The sequence below is a fragment of the Halichoerus grypus genome, chromosome 4 (assembly GCF_964656455.1).
Source record: "Halichoerus grypus chromosome 4, mHalGry1.hap1.1, whole genome shotgun sequence".
Lineage (NCBI taxonomy): Eukaryota > Metazoa > Chordata > Mammalia > Carnivora > Phocidae > Halichoerus > Halichoerus grypus.
Genome location: NC_135715.1, coordinates 95,235,170 through 95,259,975, shown reverse-complemented (window position 1 = coordinate 95,259,975; position 24,806 = coordinate 95,235,170). Strand labels below are relative to the sequence as shown.

Below are 24,806 nucleotides of genomic sequence, written 5' to 3'. Positions count from 1 at the left end.
GGTGTTTGTTCTGGAAGTAACCCTATGGAGGGGATGTTGGTAGTCTGAAGCATGTCCAGAAGAAAGCAACAATTATGGTAAGGGGATGGAGAACCTGTCATATGGAAAATGGCTAAACAAATGGTATCTTTAACGAGGACAAGAGTCTGTGCGGAGCGCAGAGCAGGAGGAGAATTTCACAATTTCAAGGTTGTCGCATGAAGTGTTGTCAGTGGGTGGGAAGCCATCAAGAAGCTGGATATAGTTGAACTCCAAGGGAACTTTCTTGCCCCTAGAGCTCTGCAGAGATGAAACAAGTTTCCTTAAGAGGTGAGGAATTTTCGATCCTGGAGGCATTCAACAGAAATAGGAACGTCATTTGTCAAGGAGAACATGAAAGTGATTAATGGTAATACCCACATAACTATGACGTTTTATGACTACTTTATTACATGTATTCCTTATGACAAGAAGTACTTCAATGATGAGGAAATGGAGGATCAGACAAGGCAAGTCACTTGCCCAAGAATAACCAGCTGGTAATAGAGAGCAGAGCCTGGAACCCAGATATTCCTCCTTCTATGCAGCGCGCATGCTTTTCCTTTACCCCAAGCTCCTTGAAATAAAACTGAGCTCTTGGAGTGGACACCACAGCAATTTTTAAAATAACAGAGGAGCAATGGGACCTACTGGAGCTCAAGCATCTAAGAAAGCCTCTGAAAATAGTGAGCATCACCAGGACTCTCCAAGCCATCATTGAGCCACACATATTATTTTCCAGCTTGGAATGTCTTTTCTACTAATGGTTTTATCATACTTCAATACTAACATTACTTTTATGAATCTAAGATCTTCTTCTGAAAAGTCTAAGTTCTTTTAATGATCTCTAATCACTATTAAAGCATTGATCCCTAGTCTTTAAAAAAAGCAATGCTTCTCAAATTCCAAAGGAAATAAATTTAAAATCATTTCAAGCGATGTCTTTATTTCTACAGAAAATTCTTTTGGTAGTTTCCGTTTTTGGCAAATCTGAGTCCCCGAAGAAATCTAAATCCAAGCCATTGACTTTCTGTAAGTGTGTTTTATGTCTGTTACATCACCTAGCCTTATATATATTTCTTCTGGGAAATTTTCAACTATTTGATTGTTTGTGTCTTCCATCTGCTATCAGATGAAATCCTCTGCTTTTGTGAATCAATGTATATACATATACATATATAATTGGCAAACCAGAGGAGGTTCTCTGCCACTTTTTTCAGTCTCTTATAAAAACAATATATGCTCTTAGACAACTATGAGTCTAGCTTAATTTCAACTAGAGATTGGAATACACATTTCACCTTTGGGAGAGACTGAATCCTACCTAAGACCCCAGTGTGTGAATTCGATTCGATTGAGTGTCACACAACAGAAACAACAGTGTGGTGAATTAGCAAGAGAGAAATCCCTTAGAGAACACCTTGTTATGTTTTTTGACCGCAAATTGCATGGGCCCTTGTAATAATTAATAGCTAGTGTCGCCTCTCTGTTCTTGGTCTCTATCATTGCCTCTCTGACAAATAGTTTATAGTTTATAGTCTTTCCAGGTGTCTTCTCACCCTGATGTTTTATACCTCAGTGATTTTGTCTTAGAGTTGTGTTCTGCATTTGCTTGCTCATCCGTGGTGACCTTGTTTGGGCTTTGTTTAGTTTATTTGTTGCCTGATGATACATACCAAGCCTTACAGGGACCATTTGACTTTATATACATTCAGTTTATTGACTTTAGTTGCCACTACTTCCTAACAGTCCCCAAAAGCACCCTGACAGCGTTACACAAAGGTCACTACTGAAAGGTGACTGCCCTTCTTACTGACCTCTTCCTTCAGAGCTTTGGGGGTTCACCCTGCCCCTGTTCTCTGTCCTCCTCCCCTCTTTGGCAACATGTTGTTTTTTTCCTCTATAGCCAGCATTGATCTTACTAATAATCACAGATTGAAGCAGTGCAACCATGAGAATTCAGGTTAGTTTGCCTCCTTGTGACTAGATTGATTTATAAGCACCTCCATCACTTCGTCTCCCACCCCCGACCCTCAATTTGTTTGCATGTGCTGTGGAGTTTGCCACCAAACAAAAAATTATAAAAGCAGGCTAAGGTCGGTAATTGCAGAAAACATTTAATGAGTTTATATCCAAGAAGATAAACATCCCTATTATAAAATCACCTCACATTTGTAACTATGACCGAACGGTTGGTAACTTCAGTGTATTTTCAGTCTAGAGTTATGAAAAGATAGATTGAATATTCTGGGCATATTATCAAGGAAACGTACAAAAACTTTATCTACAAATAGACCAAGAATTATTATCATCTCAGAGTGTGTTAGGCTAATACAGTAGAAAAAAATTCTTTTTACATGATCTAAAAGATTTCAAGCATGGTTCTTAGATCAAGATGAATTCTATTTAAAAAAAAAAAAAAAGGACTGAATTATGAACCAGCAGATCTGATTTCTATTCTGACCCAACTGCTAGTAAACCTTGGGTGAGACTTTCCTCTCTGTGAGCCTCCCCTGTCTACCTCACAGCACAGAGAAAGGGTGTAAGAAGGTCTTATACTTAAAGTAAAATGCAGGTCTCCTTTCCCTGGTAAAGCAGGCTCCGTTCCTGGGGCTAGTTACCCCCTGCATGTCCAGCTCCAGCAAGTAGATTTTGTGTCCATCAAGAGTCCACTGTGGGGCGCCTGGGTGGCTCAGTTGGTTGAGCGACTGCCTTCGGCTCAGGTCATGATCCTGGAGTCCCAGGATCGAGTCCCGCATCGGGCTCCCTGCTCAGCGGGGAGTCTGCTTCTCCCTCTGACCCTCCCCCCTCTCATATGCTCTCTCTCTATCATTCTCTCTCTCTCAATAAGTAAATAAAAATCTTGAAAAAAAAAAAAAAAAAAAGAGTCCACTGTGATTATTGCCAGTTATGTTGTTGTGACTGCATAATGTAATTCAAAATTTGGAAATTGATGAGGGCGCCTGAGTGCCTCAGTCAGTTGAGGACCCCACTCTTGGTTTCAGCTCGGGTCATGATCTCATGGGTCATGAGATCAAGCCCTGCATGGGGCTCACCAGTCAGCATGGAGTCTGCTTGAGATTCTCTCCTTCTGCCCCTCATCCTACTCATGCGTGCTCTCTCTCTTTCTCAAATAAGTAATCTTTTAAAAAATTTGTAAATTGATTAAATGGAAATATTGAAAGGGCAGGTTTTTTTCTAGGACAAATAAGTTAAAAGCTATGGGTGCTTGGTTAAGGTGAGTGTTACTAAAAAATGTGCATATGTATGAGATGTGGGCTAGACATTTGTAAAAGACTGGAAAGACATGCAGAAGAAGCATTCAATCCACAGGTATTTTGGACTCCATCAGTCTAAGAACACTTTAAACAAAATTAAAGACATGAAGTTTTTGAATTTACTGAGGTGGAATGAATTTGGAATGCAAATTTGCTTGAGGGTCAGCTTGTGCCTATATTTCCACAGGTACTTATTTATGTTTTTATTTCCTTCTGCTCTGCTCATTTCCGTGTGTGGGTGGGGAGTGGCCTCACTTCCCATTACCTTTACGCCAAAGGTGCTATCCTTGGCTGTCCCACCTTTTAAACCTGAGGTCTCTGAATCCCCAAATTAGCAGGCCCCAAGCTTTTACATTTGTCCTCTTGTCTGAAAAGTCTGTCAAAACAGAATTTCAGTTTTTTTCCAACCAGGAAAACATTTCAGGGCAAGTAGCTTTCTTGCTCTGCTTACTTCTCCAGGGTCCTACTTTCCCTTATATTTTGGCCTGGTAATCTTTCTTTATCTTCTCAGCTCTTTGATGATACTTAAAATACATTCCAACAAATACTTTTGTTTTCAGTAGGAGGGCTTTTCTTTACCACCCGATCTACATTACATGGTATAGACTTTCTACTGGCCATCTGCTCATGACTCTTATTGAGAAACCAGACTGTCTTGGAATTGGTGCATCCCTCAGGAAGAGGTTGGTGCCAGGTCTGAAAGTGGAGAATGCCATAACTCAAACTTTTTCCTAAAGTAAAACTAGAACCACTGGGTCACTTTGCATTATACAATTCTTTCTCCAACGTGCTAAAAGAGGTTATAAATTTTAAGGACAAATTGCTGGGAGGTAATAATTTAATTTCAACTCTATTTCTTGATTTTTTTCCTTCCTTGTTAGTATTTTGAGGAAACTAAGTTTATGTAAATCGTCTAATACAGGGCTTTCCAGTAAAATTTCATGCGATAATAGAAATGTTCTGTAATCTGCCCTGTTTACATGGGGTTATTGCACACTTGATACGTGTGACTACAGAACTAAATTTTTAATTTATTTCATTTTAATTAATTTAGGGGCACCTGGGTGGCTTAGTCGGCTAAGTGTCTGACTCTTGGTTTTGGCTCAGGTCATAACCTCAGGGTCGTGAGATCAACCTGTGTTGGGCTTCACACTCAGCAAGGAGTCTGCTTGAGATTCTCTCTCCCTTTCCTTCTGCCCCTCCCCTGCTCACACTCACACTCACTCTCTCTCTCTAAAATAAATAAATAAGTAAATAAAATCTTAAATTAATTTAAATAGCTGCACATGGCTAGTGCCTGCCATATTGGACAGTGTAGATTCTAAGACAAATTTCTTTATGATACTTCAGGATAAATATTGGTTATATGACGGGCTTCATAAAAACACTTTTGTGACCATGGTCTTCTCTCCAGAAGATATGTAGTTCATTAAATCAAAATAGCAGCAACTGCTATTGACATAAAACAAATAATACAACAAAATACTAGTTAACCCCCAAAATATTTATTGAGCTTGTATTATGAAATAGGCACCATACTAGGCATTGAAAAGTGTGCCATATGCCTGATGATGCTTCTGCTTTCTATGTAGATGTTATTGATTGACAGATGACAGAGGATTTTATAAACAGCCTTCACTGTAAAATACAACTTCATTCTTTCAACTTTCCTTAAGTGTACTAGACCGAAATGTTTGACAATATGTAAACATAGTCAAATACTAGCCCTGTGAGATGCCCTGAAGGAGGGAAAGAATCACATGTTCCATCGGACAACAGTGTCCTGGCATGTTAAAGGATCTCAGAATTCCCATATTGAAAATATGTTTCATTTTTTTCTAATCCAATGCTTACCAAATACAAATGTAGAACCCCATCCCCCTCCCCTCACAAACTACCTGTTAATATTGATTCTATGGAATACATTTTGAGAATTGGAGATTTATGCTAAGGAATTTTACAAAGCACAAATAATCAAAAACACTGGATAATCTAGGATAGGTTTTTTGTTTTTTTGTTTTTCAAAGTGGCATCTGCAGATCTTTAGGGACCATGAATATATTCTGAATATATTCTTAGTATTCCATAATTCCTCTGAAGAATTTTGAAATGATGTGATTTTACTTACATGATAAACTTCAAATATTAATACAAGCCTGTTCTGGATTATGTTGATGAACACATTCTAACAGAGTATTGTTACATGATTTCTCTTAAGATTGGCCTGTAATTGTTTTACATTGATTTGCAAAAAAAAAAAAAAAAAAAAGAGAGAGAGAGAGATGGATTTAAATGACCATTTGCCTCAAATAAAGGCCCAGTAATGGTGGGTTTACTATAAAAATAAAGGTTTAATAAAGAGAAGTGGTGAGAGAACTGAGCCATCACATGACATACAGTATTAAAAGCATGTTTTATCTTAAAATAATCCATTCTGGAGCAATGATTTAAATATTTACTGAAATTCTTCAAGTTCAAGAAAACACCTTTCACATTACGATTTGAAGCTTACTTATTTTATGCTTTTGTTCCTATTTATTTTGTAAGGGTTCTGGTTTATGGAGGTATATGGGCTTAAGCCTAAGAATTTTTTGTCTAGATTTATGTCTAGAATACTGTAATTTTTGTAGGTTTAAGTAATATTAGGATAAAATAATTGAAGTCAAAACTAGGGGTGCATAAATGTTATTTATGTGTGGAAACACTGCTCTAGGATATTTCTGTTACATTTCTGAATGCATCATATTGTGTTCTTAAATATTTAGCCAATATTTAAAATTGGTTTGCGTTCCATGGCCATGCATCATCTGTTAAATTTGATGTGAGGCTAGGGAAATTCTGGAAAGTATTAAAAACTCATCACGGATGATCATGAGTTGACTGTATTTAATATCACTGCAGATAAAAATAGATTTATTGAACTATTCAAATATGGCAATGTCAAATTTGGTGGTTTTTTTCCCTCCCTGATCTCTATTGTCTTTTAAAAAAAATTCCATACATAGCATACACATTATACAAAGCTTGGTTTCAGCTACCACTTATAAGTCAGTGACTCCAGATCTTTATTTCCAGACTATTTGCTCATTTGAATTCCAGATGCACACTTTCAGTGCTCTACTAGATATTTCCATCTGGATGTTCAACAAGTATTTCAAGCTCATTGAACCCCATTCTTGTGTTCTTGATCTGGGTGTTACTTCCACTCAAACTCAAAACTCTGAAGTCATCTTCTACTTCTTTCTTTCCTTCCTTCATCCTCTCATCAATGTTCAGCAAGTCCTGCCAATTCTCTTTGTACCCCTGTCATTGTCTTAGTTCAGCCTACAATTGCAATAGCCACCTACCTAGATTTCCTGCCACCAGTTACCTTCCATGCCAATCTAGCTCAAAATTGGAAGGAAATACACAGAGTTTTCAGTTGACTTGCTTCTACCTTGTGTGAGCTGGCCTAGTTTCATTTACTGAGACTTCTGCCTTACAAGGCTTGAATTTATTTAAGGCACAGGCTCTGTCTCATTCATCTTTGTGTCCCAGTGTTTAACAAAATTCCTAGCATGTAAGTGGTGTGTGCTACATGTTGTTGAATGTAGACAGTGCTAATGGGCAGCTAAGAGCACAGGTTTTGGAATCAGATAGATCTAGATTAAATTTCTGCCTCCTCTGCCACTTACTTAGTTGCTAAGTGACCCTGGGCAAATTGACTCTAACACAGTGATTCTCAGCTCTGGTTGCACATTGGGATTACACAAGGAATTTGTTAAAATGATTCAGGTCCTCTTCTCAGCCCAATTAAGTCAGAATATATATGGAGGATGAGGCTCAGACACAAGAAATTTCAATAGATCCATGGGTGATCCTAATATGCAGCCAGGATTGGGTATCACAGCTCTTGGTCTTAATTCCTCATCTACTACATAATATCTATTTTAAAAGAGTTTTTGAGCAGGTCAAATGAAATTAAATTTAGCAGTGTCTGGCACATAGATTGAGTATGTGCTCAATCATGATATTAATACACAACCTCAATTTGTAACCTCTTCCTTCTCAATTGCTACCCCCCAGCTATTCTACCTTCTTTTCAATTCCTGGAATATACCAACTTTTTCCAGCTTTAAATAAATATTTAAACTAAAATAAATGCCTCTGTAGGCTAAAATTTTCCATAAGGATTTTCTTGAAGGCAATTTCTAAGTGTTTGAAAAAGATGGCTTAGGGGAGACATGAGCTGGATGAATAGAACTCATACTGTTTTACAGAGAGTCTTAATGTCAGGACATTTTTGAGATTGTTGTCTCTTTAGTATGTACTCTTCTCTTTTTCTTTTAAAATTCCTCATCCATCCGTATAATCTGCCCAAATCTTATTTTACTGGTGGTATAAAAACCTATAGAAGAGAAATTTATGGCAAATTTATGGCAAAATATCACCTGGGTGGCTCAGTTGGTTAAGCATCTGCCTTTGGCTCAGGTCATGATCCCAGGATCCTGCGACCCAGCCTTCATCTCTGGCGGGCTCCCTGCTCAGTGGGGAACCTGCTTCTCCCTCTCCCTCTGCCCCTTTCCCCCGCTTGTGCTCCCTCTCGCTCTCCCTCTCTCAAATAAATAAATAAAATCTTTTAAAAAAGAGAGAAATTTATGAGCTATAGGAAACAGAGTAAACAAGAAAGATCATATAAATACTTGCCTAGATGCATTTTGTTGCAGATTTAATTTAGACTTTAATTTTGAGAAATAAGTGTACTTATATAAAGGTTGGAAACATAAAAATCCATCTTATTGTTAACCACTCAAAGGAAAGAAAAAAAAGAAGGTATTTCATTAACTGATACTTTTATGGAAAGCTCTTAAACAATTACGCGAGGCCCAAATTTCACCTAAAACTTTCAAGACCACTGTAACCTGATCACATCCATATTACAGCACACCTCCTAACAAAGATAAGATTCTGTATTTTCTCTACTTTGCTATCCACCTCTAAAGCTCTTCCAAAGAGGTAGCTCACAGTGTGCTACCTGGTCGAACTTGGGGAACGATTATCAATAAAAACCTTATGAAGTGCTGTGGGATGGAGATGAGAGAAATATCAATCATGCTTTTATGATTTAGTAGGGAAGGGGAAAATGTAAAGAGTAAAATCCGGCAAAAGCACAAGGTACTGAGTCAGCGTCTGCGGTGGAGATCCGGCGGCCTGCGCTCCAGAGCCCTCAATTCCCTTTGGAGCAAAGGGACACGCTGAGGGTCACGCCTCCCAGAGAGTGTGCGTGTTTTAGTGCGCGATTCTCTTACATCGCCCACAGGGCCTGGATACTCGTCACAACCCACGATTGCCTGGTCAGCAAACAACAGCTGACCTAGCCACCTCCCACCGTCTAAACAGTCCACACCTACAAGCAGCGGCTGATTTCGGGCAAGCCGGAAGCCCTTTTGCCCCGTCTCACGGGCCCAACAACAAGTGCGGGTATGAACCGGAAGTTCCTCTGCCCCGATCGTCGGAGCACCGCCTCGTGGACTGCACAGGCGCAGTGGGGCTCCGGCGGAGTTGTGGGAGGGGAGGAGGAAGAGGCGGGGGGGAGGGGGGCGGCAGCCGGTCCCAGAAGATGGCGGAGGCGGGGGTGAGTTGGGGTCCCCCTGCGAAGCTCGGGAGATATAGTGCTGAGGGAAGCGGCCTGAGGAGGCGGATGGCCTTCGGGAAGAGGAACTGCTTGTGTTTTTGCAGGCTGGGAACCCCGTTGGCAGGTGCGGGTAGCCAGGACCACAGATGGGGCCTGAAGGGCAAGGGGCCCCACTTACCTGGTGAAGGGTCGGCGAGGTCCGGAAGGAGACAGCGGGGTCGGGCGGAGGTCATGGGAGAGGCGAGGCTCCCCGGACAGTGCAAGAGTGTCCGAGCGGAAAGAAGACTGGAGGACGGCGGGAAGGGCGACCCTGGAGATTTGATGAAGCTGGAGGTCGGCGAGCTGTCAAGCATAGAGCTGTCAGGACTTGGGAGGCTGGTAGCCAGGGAGACTCAGGCTGGGGAGAAGGATGGATCCAAAAAGGTAGCTTTTGTAGTAAGTTTAGAATCCGCAAGAAGGTATGTTGATATTGGGTTGAGGAGTGGGACTTTGGCATTTTGGATTGGAATTGGACACCTTTGGAGTAGGTGTGTGGGTCAATCCAAAGAGAACACTTGCCAGGACCTAGAAGTCAGCTGGTGATAAGTTACTGGGATTTGGGGGTTGCTCAGTGGGGATTGGCCATCTGGAAAAGGAAAGAGGTGTGGATGATAGGGGACGGGGGGTGGGGGTGGGAGGAAGTGTGCTAAAACAAGTGATCATGACCCATGCCCTGTTAATGTTGGAAAAAAGTTATAAAAGTATGGTGTTAGCTTGATAGTCTAGGAAAATATACCATGAAGGGCTTCCTGTTTTGTAGGATTGATGAGGAGATGCTTTAAGAAGGAATGGGTAGACTTGACTCCTGGGCCACTGAAACTGGCCCAGATCAGTATTGGCAATGGGGCTGAGGATTGCAGGGGAAGGCACGCTCCAGTGCTAGGTACAGGGAGAATGAAGGCAAACAGTGGCTAGATTGTGTTTTACAGCTTTGGGGCTTGGCCCTGATTGCCACCCACCGAGTGAAAATGAATGAAGGGGATACCTGACTAATAGGGTCTCCAGGGAAAAAATATTAGCCAGGTACTGTTCCTGGGAGTCTTCCTATTTTCCGCTTTCATTCTTTCTCTGCACATTATGTTGACTAGTGTGATTTGTTGTAGTTGTCAGTACATATCTGATACAAAGTGGAAGAGGTTGATTCTTTTTAAACTGACAACTGTTGTTTTTAGGAATGGTCTGCTGTAAAGGAAAGGAGAGAATGCAGTTCAGTAATTTGTTATCAGAAAATTATTCCCAAATGATAGAGTAACCTTTTTAGTGACTGAGACTTGACATTTAAAAGTAGTAATGGGATGTGAATGCTGCTTGTTTAATGGTTTCCGTGTTTGGGTCTTAACATAGAAAGGAAAGATGAGTTGCATTGTCTTAAGACAAAATGTTTGTCTTTCTAGAAGTTTTAGTGTGCATAGCCTATGATTCACATTTGTGTTTATTTATTTAAGGAGAGTTAAATTTTTTCATTGATGTAAGTGTATTTTTCCTGATGTTTATGCTTATTCTGTTTTGAGAATGCCATTATAATTAAGAGAGCATCTGATGAAAGATGTGAGGTAGTAATTTAGTTTTATTATTTAGTAGCCTATCTGACCCAAACACTTGAAGAGATAGGGTGATATGAGGAAAGAAATATACTTCTGTGGCTGTTAATCATTGGAAGATGAATGGTCTTGTTTGATTGAGAAGGTGTAGAAATTGATAAAATACAGCCGTTTCTTAAGGTTACTAGAAAATTGTGTGTTTGTTGTTTTCAAATGCTTATTGCCTGAAAGTTGTTTCAGTGGAAGACATAAACTTTGATTTTCATTCACAAATGAATTCATTCACAAAGTCCTGAATCACTTATTACTTATTTTTTTTAAAGGAATAATATCACCCATTAACAAACGGCCATATAGCTGGACTAATGTTTTTCCAGTTTTGATGATTTGTTATTGATCTGTCTAAACTATTTGAACTATTTTTCTTTTTGTTCAGTAATGTACTTTATAGAAATTGTAGGTCAGGGCTCAAGGAAGAATAAGAATTTCTTATATACTGTGGGAGATTTTTCTTTGTCAATTTTTGGAAAAAAAAAAACAACCCACATTATTTTGGTATTAACAGTAGTTGATCAGCATGACTTTAAAAGCTGCCATTGTGTGGCGAGTGAATTGTTTTTGTATGGTGTTTGTACTTGGGTCAGTGTGGTGAAATGGGAAAGAACTCTAGAAGGAGCCAAAGTGTTGGGGATGTGGGGGAGGATGCCAGTCCTGGTACTACCTGGTAACAGTGTTATCATCTCAGGAAGTTACTTAACTTACTTTGTTCTGTAAAATGGGGATTAAAAACACTTGCCTCGGGGCGCCTGGGTGGCTCAGTCGTGCCTTCGGCTCAGGTCATGATCCCTGGGTTCTGGGATCAAGCCCCACATTGGGCTCCCTGCTCCGCGGGAAGCCTGCTTCTCCCTCTCCCACTCCCTCTGCTTGTGTTCCCTCTCTCGCTGTGTCTCTCTCTGTCAAATAAATAAATAAAACCTTTAAAAAAAACAAAAAAAACAAAACACCTCTGTACCAGGATTATCATTGAGGATCTATTGAGGTATTGGTCTCTCTAAATAATATCTTTATACCAAAGACTTCTTCCCTAATCAGCAAATTATTTCTTGAGTAATCTAAATTTTTCAAGTATAGATTTTTTTTTTTTTTAATTTTGGAGAAGAATCAAATTTATCATTGATGTAAGAGTAATATTTAAAGGTATAGGTACATTTTATTTTAAGAAAAAAAATATCAGTACCTAATCAGAAAACCCGAACTTTACAATAAACAGATTAAGGGGATACTTAATCCCAAGAGCTTTCATTTAAATAACCCACTCCCCTGTTTTGTGACTGATATTTAAACAGCATGCTTTTTAAGGAACTGAACTGTTGCATACTAGGGAGTGAGTGGTCTTGTGGAATTTTTTATCCCTTTAATGAGCCTGTTCATTTCCAGGAGTTCACTTTACACATTTGTGGTAGCAAGATCTAGTAGTACACAGCCTTGATCTTGTCACCTCACTTGACCACTTTGGGTCTCATTTGATATGCCAGTAAAATGAGAAAACTGTTAGATCACTGGTTCTTAACTTCTTTTGGATCATGGGCTTTTTAAGTACTTGATATAAACTGTGGAACTCTCCAGAAAAATGCATATATACACAACTTTTTTTGTTTTGTTTTGCCTCAGGGCTCACGGACCCCCTGGGATAGATGATCTCTCAGTTCCCTTCTATTTCTTAAATTTTAGGTTACTGTGATTCTAAAGCATCCTTTTATTTTTGTCTCCAGGAATTATATAATATTGTATTATTATGTAGTCGTAAAAAGTAGCTCGTTGGATTTTTAAAATATGATCTTTAAAAAGAGAGCTCGTTCAAATATAGTCATAAAAATCAGCTTTTTGGATTTTTAAAATATGATCTTTAAAAAGAGAACTCATTCAAATAAACAGTCGCCAACCAAATATTGTGTTAATTTTAAAGAAAACTTTTGGGGTGAAGTAGGAAACTATAAACAAGCATTGCCAGGAAAGGTTGAATAAACAGCTGTGGTAGAATAACATAAACAAACAGCTTCGAAAGTCTCTAGCTTGAGGAAATAGTCTGTGGCAATCAGTGGTCCTTAGTGGGAGGGCATTGCCTCTCTGGGGGCATTTGGAAATATTGTAGGAACAGTTTTGGTTGTTTCAAATGGTCGAGGGGGCATGCCCTTGGTATTTAGTGGGCACGAGCCAGGGACGTTAAGTGTTTTGCAATGCCTAGGGCAGTTCCTTCTACACAGCGAGGAATTGTCCTGCCCAAAATGCCAGTGCCCTCTGACAAACACTGGTGATTGTGAGCTGGGACCTGGCACAAATGAAAAACGCTTTTTAAGCTGAAGTTACTATGCTCTTTTAGAAACATAATTCAACACAAAACATCCTTTGCCATTAATTCCCGCTTGGAAGGATCACAGACATAAAACGAGGATTCACTAGAGGAATTGGGGCTACTTAAAATTATATACTTTGTCCTCGAGTAGCCATTTTAACCGCAGAAGTTGGGGCACGTTGCTGTGTCTACTGGAAGTCTGGGAAGTGAAGGGTCTTATGCAGTATGGTGGTATACAGTATGTAAGTTGTCCATATGATTTTTTTTTTTTTTAAGATTTTATTTATTTATTTGACAGAGAGAGACAGTGAGAGAGGGAACACAAGCAGGGGAGTGGGAGAGGGAGAAGCAGGCTTCCCGCAGAGCAGGGATCCCGATATGGGGCTCGATCCCAGCACCCTGGGATCATGACCTGAGCCGAAGGCAGACGCTTAACAACTGAGCCACCCAGGCACCCCCTGATTTTTTTTTCTTTAAAACATCTTTTTACACCTTGATCTAGTAATTTTGAAGAAAATTTCAAGGCCTTGGTACATTTACTCTCATGGTCTTTGTGCTATTATACCTACTTATATTGAGAATATATTATAGTTGAGTTAGTTTTTCTCATATCTACTGTCTTTTCAGTAACCAAATCCCCTTCCATAAATCCATATGCCAAAAAAGAAGTCTGAGGAGTTGGGCTGGAATGGGGCTCAGATTTAGAGGGAAGAGGATGGGTTTTGGAATCAGACCTGAGGTAAAATTCAGTTCTGATACTGTGTGTCATGTGATGATAAGCAAGTTCCTAAATCTCTTTGACTTTGCATTTCATATGTAAAATGAGGGTGGTAATACTTACCTTTGGATGATTTTGAAGATTAGGGCTAACTCTATGTCTGCCATGGAGTAGGCCCTCCATAAATGGGTGCTATATCAATAGTCATGATGGTGATGATGAAGAATCCTGTAGCAACTAAACACCTGGCGTGCTAATTTGCTGGATAGCACAGCAAGGAGGAGTCTGCAAGATCAGATCAGAAGGAGATGTGTTCCAGGCGTTTTCAGCTGGTGTGTAGAGTGTATTTGTCCATGAATCAGCCGGAAGACGTACTATTTTCTGTAGTCCTCTAAGCTATAGAGCTCAGTCTTGCTATAGACTAAGTTAGGTTTATGAGGACTAACTTGAGGACAGATGTCCCCCTGTGATCTGGGCCCAGAGTTTTGAATTAAAACAAACAAACAAACAAACAGTCTGTTGTCTGTGTTTATCATGTGGAACTGATCGGCTATGAGAGTTACTAGTACTCGTAAATGTTCTCATTTTCATACTGGTTATTTCTAAAGTCAGCACCCCTCTCCCCAACCCCCAGTTTCCACATGGGTTGTGTGCTCACAGAAATGTCAGATGTTCTTTGTCTTAACCAGATGAACATAAGAGGAAGACTACTTGCTGTGGCTTTCAGGAGCCACGTGGCTAAAACTCCTTACAATCTAGCCAAGAGGTTACTCTTCGTTTTCTTAGCTTCCTTTCTTCTGCTTCCTATTGCAGCTTTGTCACAGTAGCTCTGTGGTTGCAACAGAGGGCTGACAGAGTCCAGGCAGGGGTGGGACACAGCTGTGGCCCTGCCAAGAGTCGGGCAGGTCTGCTTTCTGGGCTTGGTGTATGTGTAGGTAAGTGGGTGCCAGTCTGTGTTTTGTAAGATGCTTTTGTGCAAAAATTCAAATACATAACCATTAAACGTGAAAACATCTTATTCCGCTATGGAGGTCATCCTCATGAGCAAGTCACATTTTATTGTGAGCAGTATAGAATTTTCAGTTAGAATATGTTGATTTTCTGTATAAATTCATTTATTTTTTTGTAAAGTATAAAGATTTTTACCTAAATCTCTAGGCCCATCTGTCCTAACTGATGGCGTTGGAGATTTAGGTAGAAAAAAACAGAAACCTGGATTTTAATCTTCCAGATTCTGGTGGAACTATCTCAGGTAACCTGCTCTGCTTTTCTCTGAAGCAGAGCAAGCTGTTTTTATTATTATTCTAACCTTTGAGCCTCGCAGGTCACTTAGGCTGTCCTAGGAAATACTAAGTATAACACTTTTTTATTATATCATGCTTATAAGAATGCTTTTTAAACCACTTCTTATTTAGTAAATAACTAATTTAAATAAATAGATAAGCTTGTCATTTCATTATTTGTACTTTGAAATTAATTAGTATGAAAATCAGAAAAATTGTATGATCATTTATTAGACAAACATTGATTTCTTTTTTCTTATCTCTTACAGGATTTCTGGTAGGTCCTCTTTTAGGATAAGATGCTGTAACTGTTGAAACGCCAGTCTGCATTGATTCACAGACAGTTGGCTTTTCAGCTGGAAAGCCTTTTTTCCCCCCCCCTTGCTGGTTTACTGAACTTATGAAACCATGGCAGAAGGAGAGACAGAGTCACCTAGGCCCAAAAAGCGTGGCCCCTACATTTCTTCTGTCACTAGCAGGAGTGTGAACTTGATGATTCGTGGAGTGGTACTGTTTTTTATTGGAGTATTTCTTGCACTAGTGTTAAATTTACTTCAGATTCAGAGAAATGTGACGCTCTTTCCACCTGACGTGATCGCAAGCATCTTTTCTTCAGCGTGGTGGGTACCGCCGTGCTGTGGCACAGCCTCAGGTATGTGTAGGTTGCTTCTGTACTGCTTAGAAAGGAAGGAGGGCACATGAGTGTGGATGTTGTCTGGGCAGTACTTGTTTTTCAGCTTTAATTTAAATGCAGGACAGTGGACCTGTTTTAAATGAACAGTTCCATGAGTTGAGGCAAACGCGCACCGTCGTGTAACCAACCACCACAGTCCGGCTGTAGAACATTTCCATGACCCACAGATTCTCTTGCGCTCTCTTGCCGTCCATTCCCCACCCTCAGCCTCAGGCTTCCACTGATCTTCCTGTCCCTAGGTTATTTTTGCCCGTTCCCCCATGTAATATAAATGGAATCACGGTACTCTTGTGTCTGATTTCTGTCTGACCTATGAACTTTAAAATTTTAATCTTAAAAGAATCTTGCTTCCCTTTGGGATGAGGCTTTTAACTTCTTACTTTTGTCTTTTCTTCAGCCCACCTCATATTAAGTCTTACTCTGGGTTATTTTGATGATCATCGTCACTGTGGTTTTAAGGGTTAGATCTAGGTGTGTTATGGCCTTGTTTTTGAAGTAGATGAAAACTTGAAAGATGGAGTAGCGTTATTCAAGTTTAAAGCTTCATGTTATTTTTTATTTTTTTATTTTTTAAAGATTTTATTTATTTGAGAGAGAGAGGGAGAGAGTGAGCACAAGCAGGGGGAGAGGCAGAGGGAGAGAGAAACGGAGAAGCAGACTCTCCACCGAGCAGGGTGCCCAACGCAGGGCTGGATCCCAGGACTCTGGGATCATGACCTGAGCTAAAGGCAGATGCTTAACCGACTGAGCCACCCAGGTGCCCCAAGCTTCATGTTATTTTTTAGATTTTTGTACATGCTTTTTTTTTCTTGGTATCTCATTTTCAAATGTATTTTAAGGATAAAGAATACTTAAAGAGATTAATAAGTAGATTCTCTTTGCTTAAAATCATTATCCTATTTCAGTAGTTATTTTAGATCTCTTTTGGTGGACAGTGTGTCACAGATAAAGTGGAGCATTTCAGAAAGCGTACTTAATGGGGAGCTTCCATAATGGATACTCTTTAGCTTTTTCTAATGACTGAGACCACTAGATTAATAACATTTTATAGAAGGAAGTAATAGGAGGAAGCCATCATTGTGTGGTAGAAGAAAAATCTGATCGAGGAAGAAAATTGCTTTTTAGAATGTCCATTTGGTGTCTCATACTTAAAATACACCAATACCTTGCAGTATAATGTAGATCCTTCTTGACTTCCATCCTCGAGCTGGAGGTTGAAGGGGGAGGAATTAGGTGTGAGATGTTTTAGAATGACCTCGTGGAACCTACTGGACAGTTGCGTGGATGGAAAGGCATGTTGTGGTAAGGTTTCAGTGTGGTTTATGTGTTGATGTCTCTATTACAATATTCACATTAAAAGTTTATAAAGGCAGTGATTCGTAGTTTCCCCAGGGTTATTACATTTTCTGAGAGACTAGGCAAACTTGTCCAAATAGAGGAGAAAGCATAAATTATATTTTATCATTCTCTGTTGTGTCTACTAGTCCTCATGTATTTTCTTTCGTCTAAACTCAAAAGAGAAAAATTAAGTTTTCCCATCGTCTTTTTCTAGTTTGTTTATTTTCTTGTGTGGTGTAGCTGCTGTCTGGCTACCAGTTGAAGCTTCTTGGGATTCGGAAGAACATGTCTTTTCAGAATAGACAAAAGGAAGGTCAGGGGAGGGACAGTGTTACTTACTGACTGCCTCCTAATGTGCTAGGCCCTTCCCTTAACCCCAGGGATCTGTAGGGCAACTTTGGGAGTGAGATTTTGGCATTGTGCCTACTTTGGGGAAATGAGGAGCCTGAGATGAAGAGAGGATGTCATTGAGCCCAGGGTCTCAGAGCCGGTGAATGGTGCAACTGGGTCCAGCATCACAGGCCAGAGAAGGGGAAAGAGAAAGCTCCTCACACTTCCCCATGACTCAGGGGGGCCTCTTTTGAAGCTTGCAGAGGAAATGCCAGGCTTGGATGGAACATACTGTTGTGTGCTGGACATTTGTGGCTGGGACAGGAGAACTTGACTGAGGTTTCAGTGTACCTCCATTAAGGAGAGGACCAGGGCCTGCGTCTGTCCCTGTGGCGTGGGCACTTTTGCCACAAACTCATATTTAGGAAGGAAAATTCCAAATGTTAATGCCACATTTCAGTTACTTTGTCCCTGCTTTCCTTCCTTTTTCCAGTCACTAGGTCTGTTACACTTACAAACCTAACTTCATACTTCTCCGTTTGGAGGATTTACATTTACATTTCTTGCTTAAGTGTTTCTCCTGAAAGCAGTGCATTCCACAAGGTACATGGGCACACGGAAGTAGAGAGGCATTTGGAAATCTAGATTCCAGTTGACTCTGCTACTGATTTTGTTGGGTGAGTCATGGCATTTAGTAGATGAGAGTGAAGATACCAGATTTATGAAAGTTGCCAAAGGTGGAAAATGGATTCTTGCACCTCCTGCCCCCAATTTTAGGGAAAATATCAAGGAAATAAGAAGTTAATGATATAAGAAACATAGTGTGTACATGTTTACGTGTGTTTGAAGTATGTATATGTTTTTGTGTACATGTGCTGGTATGCATTTTCAAAACACTGTAGTTCTTACCATCTTAAGTCAGAAAAACTGATAATTGTCCTTTGCTTTTCCTATCCAATTAATATTCATAGACAGAGCAGCTACCTTCTGGAGATTCTCCAGAATCACCACTTTCTGCATGCAAACAGAAGGGTCCCTGGCTATTTGCTATCTTCCCCTATAGCACGTAGTGCTGGAAAATTTGTTAGCAGTGCTTCTGGAGGGACACCCAGTAGAGAACTCTGGTACATTTCCTTTGATCTCATTTTTCTTTTCTTAGTTCTCTATTTTTAATTTAATAATGGCTGGTGTTTCAAGTTGATTAACTTCTCAATGTGTGCAGTGCATTAGAATCAGAGTTAGAAACCTTTTGAATGCTACGGAGGGCTGCAAAGGAATCTTTCTGAGGAATGAATAGAGGAAAAAGATAACCATCATTGTGTGGGTAAAATAACTAGGGAAATTGACTTGAAAATCGCAAGTAACCAAATTATATTCATACCTATGAAACTAATATCTAACATTAAAAGAAAAAACAAATCTTTCTAGTTTAGCCAGCCAGTCATTTACCCAGTTCCTGGAGAGCCTTGCAAGACTTCTGCTCCCACCTCCCAAGTTTCCAAGTTTCCATGTTGCCTCTGTCTCTTGGTCCAGGCCCTCTACCGCTCTGATGGGAATTTTCAGGTTTTTCTTTTTCTGCTTCTAATTTTGTCCTCTGACCACCCGCCAGTCCCCTGTCCCCATCATGTGTTGTTGTACACTCAGCACTGTAAGAGTGAGCATCTCTCTGTCTGCTACAAATGCAATGGCATTATTTCCTGATTCCCCAGTGTCTGCAGGGTAGTCTCTGCGATATGACCCTTGCCAACTTTTGTCTTTTTCAGAGTCTTTCTGAAGCTCCCTTTTTGCCTAAAGCTTACAGTTTCCAGGTGATGGTGGATATTTTGCACTGTCCATGCTTTTCCCCAGAATTTCCCTTGGATTAGAAAACCATTTCCACACCACTGACCTGCTGAACTTGGCTCCTGCCTCGGGGGCCACTTTTTCTGTGAAGTTTTCCCGACACTCCAGCACCCTGCCTCCCCTCAGCTCATGCCAGGAGAAGACTGGGCCCCCACTAGGCCCTGTCAGTGCCACCCCTAACATATTACTGTATTGCATCGTTTCTCTGCTCACTTTGGGGCTAGGATCACGTCTTACTCTTTTTTCTTTTTAAATCCCCAGCAAATATCAAGAACCGGACACATTATGGGAGCTTAAGTGTTTATTGAATGAAACATTGCATATCCTGTCGTAGTTTTCCATGAAAGTCTATCTCATTCAATGGCTTTGTTTTTTTCAGCCCCTGCTCCTTGTAAAACATTTGATTTAACTGTTCCTCTTAGTGCATCACTGAATTAAACACACTACCCTGAAAAAGTGATGACTTAATATTGATGTTTTACAAACTTCTTCTGGTTTTGGCTTGGTATGCTGTAACTGGTCACTGGGAAGTAACTTAAATCTATCCCAAGAAATGTTATTTTGCATCAGAGAGCCCTCCAATTAAGCAGGACGATGTTTGCATATAATGTTACACGGGCATGATTTTAACAATCTCTTGTTAAAATAAAAAGTCGGGAGAAAGAGAAAAGAAGCCCAGACATACTTCTGCTGAGCTCTCAAACGGTGGAGCCTCCCTGTGCCATAGATATTGTGATCAGACTCTGCCATGCCTTTATTTAAAGGGAAGGAAGAAGACATTTAATGGGAAGTGACAAGCTTCCTCGAATTCTCCTTCTCAGTGAGCAACCGAGAACCATGCATACTCAATGGATTTGATTTTTATTGGCAAATCCCAAGGTTGGCAGTGTGGCAGTTTAAATTCCTTTTTGTGTTTTTGCTTTCTCTCCTCAGTTGTCTCTCACTTGTGAGTCTGACATCACGTGCATACAAATCTAGTCAATTTTACTTATTTATATCTGTGCACACACGTCAGTATTCTCTGTGTGATAATTCTTTACCTATGGCATCAGCTGCTGAGGAAAATTGACTTGGAATGCCTGATCTTAGTTGATTTTACTCAGCAACAGGCAAAGGGAGGAGAGAGAGGGAGAGTGAGAGTGAGGAATGACATGAGCTGTTAGTTTCATGACCCCTTGAGAAAAAAAAAAAGAGGTAATATTCATTTAGATGTATTTCAACTGTTAGGCATGCTTATTGCCATTTTAATTTTGTAGGAATTTGGAAATGCTGTCAGTTAATCTCCCAGGATTTTAGAGCTGAGCCTTTTAAATAGGAATATGATATAAAAGTTTTAAATTTACTAACGCTTGTTGGAGGTCCGCATTGCTGAAATTTGTTGTTAATCTCTTGATGGTCTGTGAACCATCTATACTCAGCAAAAACCTAACTCAGAAGAGTACTTTCAGATTTGTGGATTAGAGCGCACATACATCATTGCAGCCGCTCACCCCCAGATGGAGGGGTGACTCTGTGGCCTCTTTTTAATACTGCTCCATTGGTATGCTAGCCTGTGATTTTTGATATTAATTGATTTCTGTTTTTCCTTAAAGGTTGATTGAATACATCATTTGTAAGATAGAGCTAGCCAACGCCAGGCCAGGCAGGGGGTTCCTGATACTCAGGCACTCAGATTTTGGTACAGTAATTTCAAGATACATCATAGGTAGCACTGGACATTTTAAACATTGCTTTCAACCAATGTGACAATTGTGTCTTTATTACTTAATGGCAACATGACCATTCTGTTTTTAGGAAGATTAGCAAGTCAAAGCTGCCTAGCTATTTCCTGTTAAATTTAATCTGTAGAAGTACATTTTCTTTAGAACGTGTTGAAGAATATTTTGGTTTGTTAAGGTCTTTTTTTAGTGACTAACTTAGCATTTAAAATCTTCTCCCATTAAATGAATAAAATGTTGAAGTTTGACATGTATTTTAATTAAAAATTGGGTGTGAATAATTGGAGTCTCAATCACAAATAGACATTTTGCCTGCAGTTATTCATAATTATATGGTTAACATTCAAGATGTTCTTTCCAAAACTAAGAAATGTACCAAAATGACTTCTGATTTTTAAGAGTGAATTTGAATTTTAACCGAAAACGTATAGTTCTTATAGATTATGTTTCCTAAGTTTTCCTATGTGCAGAATGAGGCTTACGTGTAGATTTCTATTGCAAGTTTCCCTGTTTTGACAATATGACCTAGGCACTCATTAGAAGGCCAGGGGGGAGGGGAACGTCAGGACACAGCTCTGGGCGCAGGAGACAAGCTAGAGGCCATAGAATAATCTGTAGGCCGGCTGTGGCCATCTGAACAAACACTGTGTGTGGGATGACCGTATTGTACACATTTACACTTCCAGCTTCTCTTTAGACAGTTTGGGGCATTTTATAGCGCGCTTCATGCTTACATGGTTCAGAGAGAACATTGTTTAACTGCCAGCTGGTTTGATGTTTTCAAATCTCAGAGATAGTAGTCGTAGAGAAGTAGCATGAACCATCTAGTCCAAACTGCTAAATTGTGAATCATACACTGAAATAGCACTCTGCCAATTATAATTTGGAATACTGTTGTAATCATTTGCAGTGCTTTCTGCAGTGGTGTTAGCTCTTTTTTTTTCCTTTGGGGAGGTAAGTTTAAAAATATGGGTGATTGATGTTAAGTAACTTGGAGAGCTTCTGAAACAATCTTTCAAATGCTTGTGGGGGTTGTAGTGACTCTTTTAGCTTAAGTTTTGCCGGTATAGCATTGGAGATGACTTAATTTTTTTTCTCCTTTTTTCCACAGCTGTGATTGGGTTATTATACCCCTGCATTGACAGGCATCTAGGAGAACCACATAAATTTAAAAGAGAGTGGTCCAGTGTGATGCGGTGCGTAGCCGTCTTTGTTGGTATAAATCATGCCAGCGCTGTATCCTTTCTGCTGTAATGAAATGCATAATCACAAAGCAGCGCCGACAAACCAAAGGTTAAACAGTCCCTTGCAACTGCACTGTTGTCAAAATGTGGTACGTCCCCTTAGCGTAAAAAGAATGTGTGCTCTATTCTTGAAACATCACAGTAGCAGCCTTGCAGTTACTGGGCGGGGTATAGCCTTCCATTTAAATCCCCGAGTTTCAGGATCACTGAGAAACTTTGCACGTTTAAACATTTTGCATGTTTTTCTTAAATTAGGTTACATAATTCCGTATAGTTTTGGTAACTCCAAGATTGAAACAGATACATTTTCAAAGGATTTCTTTCCTCTCTCTTCATTTAAGACTTGCCAGTGAGGACATGTGGTGGCTTCAGGTGCTGGCTGTTTTTTGGTTTGTTTTTAATTTAAGGAACCTATAATTTTTTTCCCAAAAAAAGGACTCATCTTTTGGTTTTAATCGACGCCAGCAAACCGCATAAATGTTCTTAAAGGTGGCATAAGTGGAAATGTTCAGCTTAGACATTGGCCAAAAAGAACATTTGTCCCTAAGGTACATATTTTTAAAGTTTGATCATTTAGGGTTTTGACATTTTATTTCGTGAGTAATGAGTGTTTTTAGAGTATCCCAGCTAGAAGGGTAAAGTAGCCTCTATTTCCCTTCTCCCCGATACCACAGAAAAAAATGTCCACCCCAGAACAAAAGTTTTTGCCCTCATAAGACTTTCATCCTGTCCTCTTCCCTGCTACTTCTCCTCTTCTCCCCCACCCCTGTCCTTCCTTTGGAGAAGAGAGCCTGTGACTGGCTAGTTCGGTTGTCCCTTTTCTAGAAGATGTGGCTTAGAGAGTGGAGGGGGCAGGAGCTTTGGTGCTGGGAAGAGCACACAGTGCAGGTCAGGCTGCCCAGGGTTCCCTCTTGTGGCTCTGCACTGGGCTCACGGCTGGTGGTTAGCGGGAGAGAGGGTGGGTCACATGGCAGGTGGTTTCCTGTGTCTGTTACGGGAAGTATTGAGGTGTTCTGGAGAAGCCTGGGAGAGGAACAAAGGCAAGTGGCAAGGTCCTCCATTCTGCAAACATACTCACCTTTCTGTTCCTAATTGTGCTAGCCCTTGGGGATCTGTGAATTTGGAAGCCCCTCAGTGGCGGTTACTAATCTGTTTTTCCATTTCCTTTTGTATTAAAGAATTTCCCAACATGTTTAGCTTGGAGGAATCTTTGAGATTTAGGATTTTATAACAAACAAATCTAGTGGTTGGGAGGGCTTCAAAAGATAGACTCATAGAATATTGTACCTAGAGGAAAACTTAGAAATCACCCAGTTCCACATTTTCTTTATTAAAGATAGTAAGACAAATGAAAGCTAGAGGGGTTAGGTACTTCGCCAAGGCACTCATACTGCGAGTCTGGGACAGAGCTGAGACCAGACCCCAGAGATCCTGGCTCGAATCTAGGAAGGGTTCCTTCTCCCATTCAGGAGCCCCCTAAGCATGTAAATTTCCCTCCCAACTGGTGGATTAGACCGTTCTATCCCGGATGTTTCAGGTGTTTTTAAGTAGAGAAATTTAGATAGCCTTTTCTGGAATTTAAAAACCTTTATATTAATTTAAAATTTTTGCTTCAGTCATTCTTTTCCTTCTCTGTCAATGAGATGCTTGAATATAGCAATTTTTAACTGTTCTGTCCGCCATTGAAGCAAAGTCCAAAATGTCTGCAAAATTTATAACATAGACTTAATAATATTAGGTCCCTTAGACTAGAGAAAATCCCATGGTACTATTTTTCAGGTAGAAGTATTTTACCTATTTACCCTAGAAACCTTATTTTCCTCTGACCCTTAATAAAGTTAATTTAGTTATCAAAGATAGAACTCAGTGAATATCAAATCCTACTGTTTATAAGAATGTTTATTGCATAGAAAAATCAGAGCATATAACCTTTCCTTTGGAGTGTCAGGTATAATGCCTGCTAAAGAATAAGGAAAGCTTTTGCAGAAAGCATACCATAAGCTATAGGGTTTTTTGGGGTAAATCAAGCCTAATCAAGAAATGACCTTGAGGGAATGGCCAGCAACGGTCCTCCGATGCTGAGAAGTAAGCGAAGAGGGAGTTGGAGATACTAGCTGGTGTGGTAAGGGTGGGGGTGGCTGGTAAATGATGGGTTGTTAAAGGAAGTGGGGAAGTAGTTTTTTATATGCATTTTTTGAACTTCTCCTCTCTTCTCTGTAGTTGCAGCATGGCCAGTTAGTTTGGCGAGCTATCTAGTTTCCCCTGGGGAGCTGGATATAGAGCCAAGATGTGGCCTTTGGGACATAGATAATGCCCTTTTAATGATATTTGAAATTAATTCCTTTAGTGTAATCCTCTAGCAAAGAAATGAGAAAATTGAATTTGTAAAGCTTCATTTTGCCCAGAGATTTTGGAGTAGAAAAGGACCGCACATTTGTGAATAGATGCTTAAGTAAGTGACGGAAATAAAATATCATTTGAGCAAACTGTCCTATACCAGAAAGTCTCAGGCACCAAAATAGCTTGGCAGGTTGCAAGATAATGTTCACTTCAAGGCTTTATCCTCAACAAATTAAAACTAGAACAGTTGACATAATGGAAAGGGATACTGTGTCCTTGGTCCTCTTGTTTCTGAACTGCATTATTATAAAATGTGTCTGTCAGTAAATCATATAGAGAATGTGGTACCCTGTTAAATAGCTGTCAACTCTTCTATTTTCAAGTTCTTGTATGATTCGCAAGTAATTCTGAACCTGTTTGAGAAGTAATATTGGTTTCTTTTTTAGCAAAAGTGCG

General features: G+C 40.0%; 1 protein-coding gene across 6 annotated transcripts in view; it reads left to right on the top strand.

The window, feature by feature from the left end:
• The first annotated feature begins 8,846 nt into the window (after positions 1-8,846).
• The window catches only part of INSIG2 (insulin induced gene 2), a 37,047-nt gene continuing 21,087 nt past the window's right edge, over positions 8,847-24,806 (top strand). For 3 of the 6 annotated variants that reach the window (XR_013447085.1, XM_078070681.1, XM_078070684.1), the window contains exons 1-4: positions 8,847-8,910; positions 14,375-14,496; positions 15,114-15,496; positions 21,878-22,002. Coding sequence is in view for 5 of the 6 variants with exons in the window: in XM_078070681.1 (XP_077926807.1) it covers positions 15,253-15,496; positions 21,878-22,002 (369 nt within the window). In the remaining variant the exon portion in view is untranslated. Of the gene's footprint in view, positions 9,035-14,374; positions 14,497-15,113; positions 15,497-21,877; positions 22,003-24,806 lie in introns of all 6 variants that reach the window. The other 3 variants (XM_078070682.1, XM_036105284.2, XM_078070683.1) reach the window with 3 other exon arrangements.